Raw genomic sequence first — 13,518 nt, 5'->3', positions numbered from 1 at the left:
TTCAACTTGAAGCCTCACTCTTAACACTGGAGGAAGCTTTAGTACAGTACGCTTCACTTTACTTAGAGCGGACAAACTTACAAGCTCTTAATTTGTTATGAACAGTGTTAATAATGCATTGTTAATTTATAATGCATAATAAGCATGGCTATAACATGTAATGCATTTTTATACATATTTATAGCCATGTTTATGATGCCTTATAAATGCCTTATAACTGCCTTATAACATGTTATGAACGCGTTTATAGATGCTTACAAACATGACATTCATAGAAAGTGTTAACAAGGTAAGCTCTAAATAGCTTTTGTTGAATATGTTTTGAATAGGGTTCTGTAGACCAAAAGAGAAAACATCCTCGTTTTTTTATTTAAGGTATTCTGAAAGGGTAGGTGTCTCCAAACCTCTGAAAATAAACACAAAGCACCAGAAATCAAGTTTCTGCACAGCAGGACATAAAACTTTGCAAAGCAGAAGCAGAGTGGGTTTTAGTACAGCTAAACAGACAGGCAAATAGAGCGCAAGTAGAACCAGAATCAAGAGGAATTTATTTGAGAAGCCAGAATCCACTAGAGAGTCTGCCTGATACTTCAGGGGGGGAAAAAGGAAGATGATAAAAGGAACAGGGTGAGCTGGAGTGGGGGACTGACACAGGGAAAGGATGAGAGGATAGAGATAAAAGAAGAGGGCACAGGGGGTTTACCTCCTGGTCACCACTGGACTGAAGCAAGAAGAGCTTAATGCACACAAACACAGCCAGAACTCGGCACACAACCCCTGCAGCCTTTCTCTGCTGATCTAGGCTGCTGCAGAAAAGCTCATCAAAACATTCAAATTAGACGCTTGAACTACATACTGAATTAACATACACTTGTATTGCATAATCATTAAAACTTGGGTTTCTTTTAGCATGTCATTCACTAGCGAATCATCCTGAACTCTCTGGCAGTTAAGTTATACTTTTTTTTAAATCCCACAAACGGGGAAATTCCACCTCCGCATTTAGTGAAGTGAAACACCACATACACACTAGTGAGCACACACACACTAGGGGGCACTATTTCCTATAATAAAAAAAGTAGTCTATAATGCTCTATAAAGTTTATATGATTCAAATGGCAATCCTGACAGACTGAGGCCGGCAAAAGGAAGCGTGGGGGGAAGGGGGGGGAGGGGGGGGTGATACGGCTTCAACTGTTAAACTAAAAAGCGCTCTATAAAGTTCATAAGATGCACGCAGTCATTCTGACAGACTGTAATACACAACAGAAAGTGTAGGGGGCGATATGGCTTCTACTGTGTATTTAAAAAGCGCTCTATAATGCTCTGTAATGTTCATATGATCTACATGGTTACTCTGAGATTGTAATACAGAACAGGTAGTGTAGGGGGCGACTCATGTTAATATGATCTGTAAAGTCAGTCTGACAGACTGTAATACACTACAGGAAGTGTAGGGGGCGATGTGGCTTCTATCATTTCATTTAAAAAGCACTTATGTTAATGATCTGTATATAGTCAGTCTGACCGACTACTGGAAGTGTAGGGGCAATGTGGCTTGTTTTGATGCACAATAAATGAAACTGCTCACTGCACAGAAAACATTTTTAATGATTATGGCGCAAACAGAGAAAGTGAAGAAGGCATTATAGTGAATTTGTCGACTAATCAAATAAGAGTCAACAGATTAATATATGGCAGAAATGAATATCTGTTATAATTTGAATAAAAATGTCTCACCGAGCTGGCCACTGAAAAATTCTGAATTATGAATCATACTATGCTGGCCAAGTGTGATTTTCTTTGGACACAGCCTGTCTGGTTAGCGTTACCTGAACCCAGTAAAGGCATTGTGGGGTCATCAGGGGCATAGCCAAGATAATCATTACCATCCTCCAACTCATTGCCACTCGCCGCGTTACCATTGGCTACATTTTTGCTGCCTTTCCCCATGAAAAAGGTCTGCATGCTGGAGTTGAACCTGGGAGAGATAACGGGGGTGGGAATTACTCAAATTATTCAAATGCTTATTCAAAAGTCATAGTGAGCACATGGCCTGAGCACAAGCATGAGGCTGAAATGCTGCACATTGGACACAGAAATTAGCAACACTCTCAGGCACCCAGCTGAAAGAGATTAACTGCTGATTCCTCAAGCAACTCTCAGTACAATGCCCAGTGAGGACTGTATCCTGTCTCTTACTAGATAGATTTGCCGTACTGTATGTCTATATCGGAAAGAAATCAATTACGTGTCTTTAATTGGCCCCTGATTCTTTAAAAACATATTGCTGAATATTCATAAAAAGATTTGATGTAAACTACAGGTTCTGTCTTTAGTTTAGTCCATTTAAATGTTTTTTACATATGCATATTTCCTAAAATCGAAGTTCCTTGAGCTTGCTATCGCTCATCTATCATGCACGAGTAAAGTAAGAGGAAATAGTAGTACTTGCACAAATAAACCTACCATTTAAGTAACATTCACAAAAAGTGCATACCATTTTCAGATCAGAGCATGTAACATGCATTAGTAAAAGTAGTAAATTGTCTTCAAATAAAATAAAAATAAATGATTCAGTTCTCGTACTTGATGCATGTTCAACAAAAAGCAACAACATCTTGTTAATCTAGATAAACATGTCTCCAAAATACATGACATTACAATATGACATTATCTGGGGTGTACCTCAGGGCTCTGTTCTTGGACCACTTTTGCTCTCACTGTATAATATGGCATTGGGTGACATTATCAGTGAGCATGGAATCAGCTTCAGCATTTATACAGATGTAGTGCTTGATAAGGTTTTTTTGAAACAGCTGTGCATAGAGTATTAATAATTAAAGGCACAGTGTCATTTCAGAAATAAAAGAAAAAAGTCAGGAATCTTCCTTACTGAAAGCAGACATCATAATAATAATAATAATAATAATAATAAAGCATTTTTCATGCCAGTGGCAGCTCAAAATGCTTTACAGACAGGTGATAAAACAGGTATAGAAGAGATCATTAGCATTTAATTAGAATCAGAACTATGTACAGAACTGTTCTATGGTTGGAACGAAAACCTGACAAACTTCTCATATAAATTGTTCGATATTAGATATTAGAAATTGGTCTAAAATGATTTAGTATGGAAGGATCCATGCTATTCTTTTTTTTTTTTTTTAGCAGAGGCTTCACTAGGGCAGTTTAAAGAACATCTGCTGACCAAACAATTTACAATAGTTAAAACATCATTGTGCACACAACCAAAAACCATCTTAAGGAATGAAGTAGGAACAGGGTCACGACCACATGTGGATGAAATTTGTTTAAAATAGTTGTGAGCTGATTACAGAAAGATGTCATTGCTGATGTCGCTGGCTTATCAGGAACATTATCAGAGCTTGCTGGAGTCTGCTGAGCTACACCCAGTCATAACAGGTCTACTTTATTTTGGAAATGAATTGCGAACTCTTCACAGATTTTACTCATTAAACGCTCTAGCAGACAAGTTAGACTTAATTAATTGGTCTATGGTGGGAAAAAATGGATTTTGGTATTTTTGTGTCTACTTGATTACACTGGAGAGACACGACTGTCTAAATATTTTCATAACATTATTATAGACCGAGATCTGCTCTTTGAGAATATCAATGTACCTGCAGTTTAGTTTTCCTCCATAAGTGCACAGATTTACGCCAATTTCTCTTAAGCCGGCGTATTTCTGCATTCATCCATGGATTTTTAAGAGTGCGCGAGCTTTTCTTCCTTTTTATTGGGGCGAGAAGATCAAGGCTTTCCCATAATCTAGCACTTAGATCGGAGACTAGATCATTACAGGATGGAGTCGTATCTGTGTTCGCTGAACTGTTATGAACAGTTATAAAACTTCTCAACTCTGAGTCAATGTAGCGATTTTCAAAGTAACTTTCAGGTACTTCCTTCTTTACTTCTAAATTGATTTGAAAGAAAATACAGACGTGATCTGATATGAATACTTCAGAGATTTGAGACACCTTTAGTTTTGTTTAAACCTTTAGTGATGACCAGATCCAGGATGTGACCTAGTTTATGGATAGAGCTGCCCACGTGCTGCTTCAAATCAAGTCTAATGAATTCTAATGAATTACTATGTGAAGGACTATCAATATGCAAAGTTCAAGTCCCCAGACAGAAGGATCTTATCGTAGTTTGTGGATACTACTGACAAAAATTCCAAAATTTCTGACAAATTTACTATTTTGCTTTGGAGGTCTGTATATTCCAATTATTAACACAGGCGTATCGTTAAAAAGGTTGATTGCAACAAACTCAAAAGACATGAATTCACCAATGGAAGTAGTTTTGCAAATAAAGTCTCTATTATAAATGCAGGCCACTCCTCCTCCTCACCAGCCCCGTCTTACTATATGCATAAATCTGTACTTTTCAGGAGCAGCTTCAAGAAGAGTTGCTGTGCCATTATCACCAAGTCATGTTTCTGACAGAAACATAAAATCTAGCTTACGCTCCTTAATAAGATCTCTAATCAGCAGGGTTGTGTTATTTAGTGACCTAGAGCAGGTTTAATTGTCTGCTAGGAGCACTGTGTGTTGGGGGGGGGGGCTGGTCTTTTTAAGGTCTACACAAATTCAATTGTCAGGGTTTTTCTTTGATTTTTTTAATTACACAGGGTTTGATGACTCTAATGGGGTTTTTGGAGCAAAAACCTCCCACCCTGCAAGCTTTAGTGTTAAGACAGCAGAAACAGAAAGGAGTGGTAGCAATTAAGGGGACATTGTCTATATCATTAAAGGCACTTACCTGTCTGCTGATGCTACTACTTACCCGTCCATTGTCTACTACAGTTAAGTCCATAATAAATATGCAGTCATTAAAAATCTTGATGCAAGTCTTGATTCCGATGTTGCTAACTGTCTTATTAAAAAAAACAACAAAGGAGCACAATTTACCCTATAAAAGCCTAAGATGATGATGCTTGTCTCACTTAGACAACCGTAGATCCTCTTTTACGGAAGAGTCTAAAAAATAGACAGACTATTGCTTGTTCAAAAGTATTTGTCTTAATGCCTTTACTTTATGATTAAATGTACAAACTTAGTTCATTCCTACTAAATGCCTTACACCTGTTCTTTTATTTCATCTTGTTTATTCGTTAATTTGCAGTAAAGCACATGGATCTGTATTTTAAATGTATAACATTAATATACACTAATAAATATGCATCATCACCACCACTCATTGCCTGGCTACAATGAATGTCCTAGTGAGTGTGATCATTTCATTGTTTAATATAATAATTGAAGATCATTTGCAGCTGTGGCCTTCATACACAGTAACCACCTTTTCTGCCAAACACCCAGAGGTGACTCACTACACAAGGCCATCCAGTTAATACAGAGATTTCTGTACTCACTTCATTATTAAAATGTATCCTGCATACAGGACCACCAGCACCAGGCTCTCCCACCTGAAAAGACAAAAACTGCCCATCAGAAGTCCACCAAGCAAAGTTCATAAAAAAAGAAAAACAAATCAATTAATTAGTTAACAAATAAAAACACCAAATAAAACTCACCACACGATCTTTTCATCAATGATGAACTGAAAATGAGCAGAAAAAAAAAATCATGAGAGCATGAAGTGCATAAAGTGTCGAGGGGAGACCCGCACTTTAAACTACTTCACAGAAATGAACTACAGCATTATCAACTCAAGTACTACACACATCTATTTGATCAACCCTGCTATTCAGTGCTTCTTACTCACAGCTCATTTGAAATTCTGTTGAAAGTGCAGATTCTAAACGCTCGATGCAGGTCACATTTGGGTTTGTAAAGAGATGAGGATGTGTTTTAATATCAGTGAACTTGAGAGAAAAGTTTGGTTTTTGCCACATTTTCTGACATCAAAAAGTCAGAGGTACAGACTCTAAACTACTATGCAACTATCTGACTATGCAACTCATTCTATAATCATTTAATTACATGTTATACAGCAACATGACAATAACACATCTACAGCAGTGGTCTCAACTCTTATTTGCCTCCAAAGCCTTATTTGAAACCCAACTTGCCACACCTGCTCCATCTAGTCAACCTCTTCCCAAGTCCCTGATTGGCTGGATCAGATGTACTAGAGTTAAGGAGCAGGGCAGCTTATTACATACAGGCTGGACCTAAACTCTGAGGTAAGGTATCTCTCCAGGAGGAGTGGAGACCACTGCTCTCACCATTTAAAGGTGAAATGAACTCGCTGTGCAGACTCATGTTTTTTTTTAGATGGTTTGTGGAAACATATTTCATGCAGGACTTACTGCAATCAGTGCCACCACAGACACGATGTAGTAGACGGAGTCACGGAAAACAGCCCACCAGGTCAGCAGCACCACCTAGCAGTGAAGCACACCGTGTTCAGCTCAGAATCTACAGCTTTACTTAGATTAGAGGATTCAGGGCTGCGTGATATGGAGAATATTTGTGATGTTTGCTGCCTTTGTGGTACTACTTTGCACTGAAGTCCCTGTAGAAAGTCCTTCCCAAATGAAAAACATCATGAAATGTATTATTAAAATGGCAAATTATGACAAAAGGTGATGCGTTTGCACGTATGCAGTTTGAATGTAATCCTGCTGATAATTTAATCTGTAGTATCAATCAATCAATCAATCAACCTTTATTTTGACATTGAGGGCAACCCTCATTTTCAATGTAGCCGAGCATTTACAAAAACAGGGCTTGACATGACAAAGAAAATAATAACTACATTTAATCATTTTAAATTAAAAAAATATTTAAAATAACAGTGAATAAAAGATAAAAGTAGATAAAAAATAGAACTTGAGATTTAAACGGTAAGAAATTAAGATCAAAAATAGATAAGAAATTAGTAAGGTAATAATACAATATCACAAATTTAAAAAGTAATGATAAAAAGCCTTAAAATAAAATGAGAGGAAATAAATAAATAAATAAATAAATAAATAGAGATAAAGAACTAAGGAGAACTACACAAAAATAAAAGTTACGAATAAATATGATTAAGTAAAAAAAGTATATATCTACATGTCTTTTTTCTGTAACTAACAGAATACAGTTAGCTTTTTTTGTATTCTGATTATGTAAAACTGTTACACCTTTGGCCTTTATTACTCAGCCTCAAATGTTACCCATTACATTATGCCAATACTCTTTTCAAATGACTTGATTGATCAACTAATTAAAGTATTATGCCTTCTTCCCACACTTTACCCCCATGAGATTTAATCTCATGGTTCAATGAAACCATAATAGCCATAGCGCCCCCTACCCTTCCTGTAGCACATTACAGTCTGTCAAAATGACCGTGCACCTTATATGAGCATTACACCTCATCAAAGAGCATTTGTTTAAAAGGAAATGATGCACTGACACATTGACCACTGTACTTCAATGTATATATCAATGCTTTCAACAGCTGATCTACTCATTAGCCTTCCTGAACAGCCAAGACAGTCGTCCATGTAAAGACCACTGAACACGCAAGGAACCTTCATAACCCCTTCATTACTCCTTCCATCAGGGCACAGATCCAAACCTCCTCTTACAAGGAATGAAACCTTCCAGCAATATGCACAGTAAACAAAACAATCGGTTTTTCACTTTGCATTTCACTTTTTCGTCTTGCGCTTTCGGTAGTCCTCCATGCAGTCCTGTCTCTTTGTGTTGTTTGTAAGTCCTCAGCCCAGGTCAGAGACGTTACTCTGCTTTAGGCAAATCTCAAAACACAATTCAAACAGTCTCTCTCCGGACACAGCAGTGCAGTTTTTGCTTTATATTATGAATAATGCAGGGACAAAATATTAGGCGTTACTGCTATTTTGTTTATCAGACGTGGGCTGTAAGCTTCTATTACTTGTTAGCTCCAGCACAAAACTAAAAGGAGTAAACTTCAGACCCCAGATCAATTAAAGTGCCACTGGTGACTGAAGCTTGGACTTAATCCACCTCTGTTCATCATACAGACATTATTTCATCTGACAAAACTGCCAAACAGCAGTTGTGTGTATTTGTGTAACTGTTACATAACAGTATTTCACTCTTAATAGAGGAGCAGACAGTACACATGCCACCAGAGTGATTAAGCTGCTATTATGGTCAATCTGCTATTATAGTCAACCTGAAAGCACACAAATAGCCCACTAACACAAGCACTATTAAACTAGTCTGCAGAACAATCAGCTACATAATATTCACCAACTGTCTTCCTGATGGAACGTATTTGGAACCATTTTCCACTGAAAATGACACACATTCATAAATAAATGAAGGCGGAGATTGCAGAGCGTGAAAGATGTATGCGCGGGAGCAGGGGGGGCAGAGGGAACAACACGGGACGCAAAGTAACACGAACTCTTATGTTGTTAACGAAGGTCAAGCAGCGTGAGCTTCTGGCCACATTGCCACATTTCGTAGCCAAGTTCTCCCACCAAAAATCAGAGTGATTCGTCAGAGCTTTAAAGAGATCTGGGCCAAAAGGTTGTCAGGACATGCAAATCATTTTTCACAAGTTTTTTTTTTTCCAGTTACTGAGCTGTTTGAGTGAATCATAAAATTCAGCCTTATATTACTTTAATCTGGTTTCCTAAACCACAGCAGCATTTTGAAGCAGCTGACGAGCTCAAAGCAAGAACTAGCTGGGCTTAACTACAGCCTCCATACAGCAGGGTTAGTTTTTACACAGCGTCACATCCAAGACACCTTTAGAAAACAAAGACTAATGAAATCATTTGTGTTTTTGTTCATGTGTTTACACAGATTTTAAGATGAACAGGAGAAATGTCTGAAAACAGGGATTTTCTTCTACTTTAGTGTCTTTCAGACGTCAGCGTTTGCTTTTAAATAAGGATATTAATGAAATTGACATTAACAGCTAGGAAAACTAGTTTTTCAGAAACACTGTTCCATATTTTTACTGATGCGTGATTTTTATTTGCTGTCCTTTCTTCTTCTTCTTCTTTCGGCTGCTCCCTTTAGGGGTCGCCACAGCGGATCATCTGCCTCCATCTTTGCCCTATCCAATGCCTCCTCTACTTTCACACCAACCATCTCCATGTCCACCTTCACTACATCCATAAACCTTCTCTGAGGTCTACCTCTTCTCATTCTACCCGGCAGCTCCATCTCCAACATTCTTTGCCCAATATATCCACTATTCCTCCTCAACACATGTCCAAACCATCTCAACCTGGCCTCTCTGGCTTTATCTCCAAACTGCTCCACCTTCACTGTCCCTCTGATCTGCTCATTTCTAATCTTGTCCATCCTTGTCACTCCCAACGGAAATCTCAGCATCTTCATCGCCACCTCCAGCTCAGCCTCCTGTCTTTTAGACAGAGCCACAGTCTCCAAACCATACATCATACCTTTATTTGCTGTCCTTTACTGGACAAAAATATCACTGTTATATAGAAACTCATGTCAGCTTTCATATATAATTACTTGTGTGTGTATCCATTGGTTGAGCTGGATAGTATGGTTGGAAAATATATTTGCACTAATTTGTCAGACTCTTCTAGCAGGTTTTAAACTGACAGTGAACCCACCCATGGAGTAAACACTGCGTTCCCGTCTTTTTGGTGGAACAGTACATGAACGGTAGGTGCACCTTTTTAAAGAGTTTAAGTGTTCATTTGCAGCAGAGATGTATGTGCTACTTGTGTGAAAATGATTATTTAAACTTAAATATTTTTAATTTATAAGTATTTTTAAAATCACTCAACAAAAACAATTTTAGGTTGTGCTCTGCTCTCTGCTACATAAACACGCACCTGTCCAGCAAAAATACCACACACTCCGATAATGCAGAGGATGTTGAAGACTGCAGAACCGACGATGGTTCCAACTCCCACGTCACCATGAGTGATAAACACACCTACAAAATACAATCACAGCAACCACATTAGCTCTGAAAAGCATACATATATGGTGTGTGTCGTTTGTCTTTCTACACACCAAATACCTGCACAAGAGCAGGAAACAGAGAATTCCTTCTTTTATTGGTATGCTGGTGGCCCTTGCTTACATTTTTAAATATAATTTTAAATGGTCTATATTAAATATTAAATATTATATATATATATATATATATATATATATATATATATATATATATATATATATATATATATATATATATATATATATATATATATAGTATGTGAACATTAAAAATATATTTTCATTCCAAACCTTACGCCTGCAACACATTCCAAAAAAGTTGGGACAGGGACATGTTTACCATTGTGTTATATCACCCTTCCTTAATCATTTTGGGACTGAAGACACCAACTTATCCAGTTTTAAAAGAGGAATTTTAGAGGAAAATAACACTTTTGCAGGGCGGACAGGATTGTGTGGCGGTCCTGATCTGGCCGACAGGCCTTGCATTTGACACATGGGGTTTAAATACATGTCAAACTGTCTTTACAAAATCACTTCTTTCTTTAGAATAAAATGGGTTGTTTTTAAGAGTGAGGTCATTGATGTAAAATAAAATGTTATTTTAATACAAACTAATTTTTAAAAAAAGTCATTTTTGACCATTTGTAAATTTTTGTTTATATCATGACATTTTCCACACACTGTAAAGGGCAGCTGTTCTCAAATTAAGCAAAAAAGGAACAAAAATAAAGAGGTTCTGTTGTAATGAGCTTTATTCTGATTGGCTGTTGTGTATTACGCCGAAGCAGACTGAGCCGAAATGTGGAACAAACTGAAATCTTGAAGGACATCAAAAGTCAAGTCCTTCTATGCCTCCTTCCTTTCCAGATAAGAAACTGACCACAACTCTACATGTGAGAAATACAGAATTCAGACATCTCATGGTGCCTTAATATGAGAATGTTCACTGATGAGCCAAAACATTATGACCCAATATGCTGTTGGTTCGTGGTTTGTCCCTTCCACTGTCTCTACTCACCCCTGCTGACCAGTAGCACCACACAAGTCAGAGATTCTCAGACCTGGTCTGCAGAGGAGACGAAGTTGACAGGCGTCCAGCTTACGCGTCTCAGAACATGACGTCTTTCTCTGGCCTTTCTTTAATAAGTACACGTGAAATATGTTTTCCTGAGTCTGACTTAATTTTAAAGTTACTAAAAACACGTGCCCTGCTTCCTGCTGCACAGGTCACGCTCGTTGTCATGGTAATGCCTACACCAAGTGGTTCTCTATGCATGCATATAATTTTGGATCAGATTACTTGTAGTGTGCATGTAAAAGGAGATTTATCAGCCTGCTGCGTAGAGTGAGCATATAAACAAATCAGTCTTAATCTGTAATCAGAAAGTATTCAATCAGATTGGTGAAAACCTTTTCATGTAAACACAGCCAGTGTAGCACATGTCGAAGTCGCTCAGGTCTTCATACTTGCCGTTTTTCCTCCAACATGCCAACTACAATGCTTACCATCTAATATATCACAGACCTTGAAATGTTATGGTATTATAAATGTTATTCACATCGTCTGGGAGTAATCACTGTGTTTTGGCTCATCAGTGTTAAACGTTGAGGACAGATACTTTGCAAATAAAAATGTTTTTACATTTTTTTTTGTGAATTTTTTTGTGAATTTTTCCCTAGCATGGGCCCTTGTGCACACCCCTGTGTTTCTTGCCTTACCTATTACAGATGCAAATAGCTCTGGGGCGGAGCTTCCCGCAGCCATGAAGGTGGCTCCAGCTACATCCTCACTCAGATCCAACTTCTGCAGAACACAATTCCACCACACACAATTTACATCCCACAAACACTGAAACAAACAACCAGTAAACACTGAAACACACAACCCAGGATTTACAGCCAACAAACGAACCACGTAACTGTTTACATTCCACAAAAAAAAAAAAGTACACAAAACACCAAAGCAACAAAACAGAGTTAGCTCTTGCTAAACCATTCCAATCAATTTAAGGGCGAGTTGTACTTAATCTGAGCAAAGAAAAGGAAACGTGCACTACTGTATGATACCCAGATGTGGCGTCTGTATAAAGGATGTAAGCTTTTACCTCACAAATCTTCTCCAGCGATGTCACAAAGTAGTCGTCACACACAATGGCCAGAGCCAGAAACATGTAGAGGGCCTGCAGTGGACACGACAGAGAAACAATCAGGACACAATTAGCAGTTCACACAAAGTTCATTTGTGGCCTATAAGCTTTCATTACTTGTTCGCTCCATCAGCTTCCTAGCTTCAGTGAAATAAGTAGTAATTACTTCATCTGGAATAATTCAGCTTGTTGTGTTTAAAGAAGGAAGGGATGCTCATATGATTGTGGAGGATTCTGGAAGGAGTCTAACAGGAGGAGCCTTGTAGCCCTGGGTAATTGAAGACTGTTACCCAATCTAAATCTCTGGTCTTCTTCAGACTTGTAGACACTCATTAAAGTGGGCATTACTGATAAAATCCACAGGGCAGGGGCCTGTCTATTTCTGCATTCATCTATGTCTGGGTTCGGCAATATCTGGCTCCAGAACCGCATGCTGCTCTTACTGTATTTACAGCCAAGACGGGAAAACGTTGTGCCTCCCAAGGTGGTTTGATTTTTGTTAAAAAGACAAAAGGGCTCTTCTTAACTCTTGGGTTGCTGACCCCTGGTACAGACCAAAGAGGGATAATGTAGCCTTTCTGCAAACTTCCAGAGAGGCTGCTTGAGATAAACAGTTTAGTGGAATATGTTACTCTAAATTTATCGCAAACTCAAATAAACAAAAAGGATGTTACAAATAAATTATATACACCAAATGTTTTAGACAAATGTCTTCCAAACTGAATAATACCCAGAGGGGTTTGATGCAAATATCAAAGAAACTGAGACTCAGACGTCTTTAAAGTCCCAGTGATAGGAACCAGGGGATGCCATGTTTACAATATAAATGTAGCCATTTCATTTACTGTCCAAAACCACCAGCGAACATACATGTGTCTTCTGAGTTTTTATATGTAATGTTGATTGTAAAATAAGGCCTTAATCTGAAAAATCAAGATTGTACCTCTCCACTGCGAATGGATTACAATAAATTAAAATACACTGTGGGCCAAAATGTTATCGCTAAATTAATGTAAAACAGTGTCTCAGACATCAGGCTGCATATTCATAACCATTTCGTGTAATGACTTTCTGTGAGGGAGTTTTTAAAGGTGGATGTCTGGTTCCTATCACCACAACTGTGAGCAATTCTGACTCTAAGTCTCTCCATCTAGTGTCGACCAGAGGAGGATGGGTTCCCCTTTTGAGCCTTGGTTCTTCTCAAGGTTTCTTCCTTTTGCTCTTATGGAGTTTATTCCTTGCCACTGTTGCCACTGGCAACACTCATGGAGGCCAAGACCTGGATTTTTCTGGAAAGCTGCTTTATGACAATGCCTGTTGTAAAAAGTGCTTTATTAATAATCTTTGACTAGAACAGAGCATTTTCACACCAAACAACTCTGAATGACTGTTTACATCTTCATAATATAATTGTGATGTACAAATGGTGAAGAAGAAATTTTGCC

At 38.0% G+C, this 13,518-nt stretch overlaps 1 protein-coding gene across 1 annotated transcript in view; it reads right to left on the bottom strand.

Moving 5' to 3' along the window:
- Positions 1-13,518, bottom strand: part of slc24a4b (solute carrier family 24 member 4b) — a 74,886-nt gene that overhangs the window by 14,109 nt on the left and 47,259 nt on the right. Inside the window, exons 4-10 of the mRNA XM_037537980.1 lie at positions 12,032-12,106; positions 11,646-11,730; positions 9,794-9,897; positions 6,302-6,376; positions 5,564-5,589; positions 5,402-5,455; positions 1,890-1,981 (exon numbers count right to left, since the gene is read on the bottom strand). Of these exons, the coding sequence (XP_037393877.1) occupies positions 1,890-1,981; positions 5,402-5,455; positions 5,564-5,589; positions 6,302-6,376; positions 9,794-9,897; positions 11,646-11,730; positions 12,032-12,106 (511 nt within the window). The remainder of the gene's footprint in view (positions 1-1,889; positions 1,982-5,401; positions 5,456-5,563; positions 5,590-6,301; positions 6,377-9,793; positions 9,898-11,645; positions 11,731-12,031; positions 12,107-13,518) is intronic.

This window comes from Pygocentrus nattereri, chromosome 4, assembly GCF_015220715.1.
Source record: "Pygocentrus nattereri isolate fPygNat1 chromosome 4, fPygNat1.pri, whole genome shotgun sequence".
NCBI classification, from domain to species: Eukaryota; Metazoa; Chordata; class Actinopteri; order Characiformes; family Serrasalmidae; genus Pygocentrus; species Pygocentrus nattereri.
Note: the sequence above shows the minus strand (reverse complement) of the source record. Positions and strands in the feature narration are given on the sequence as shown.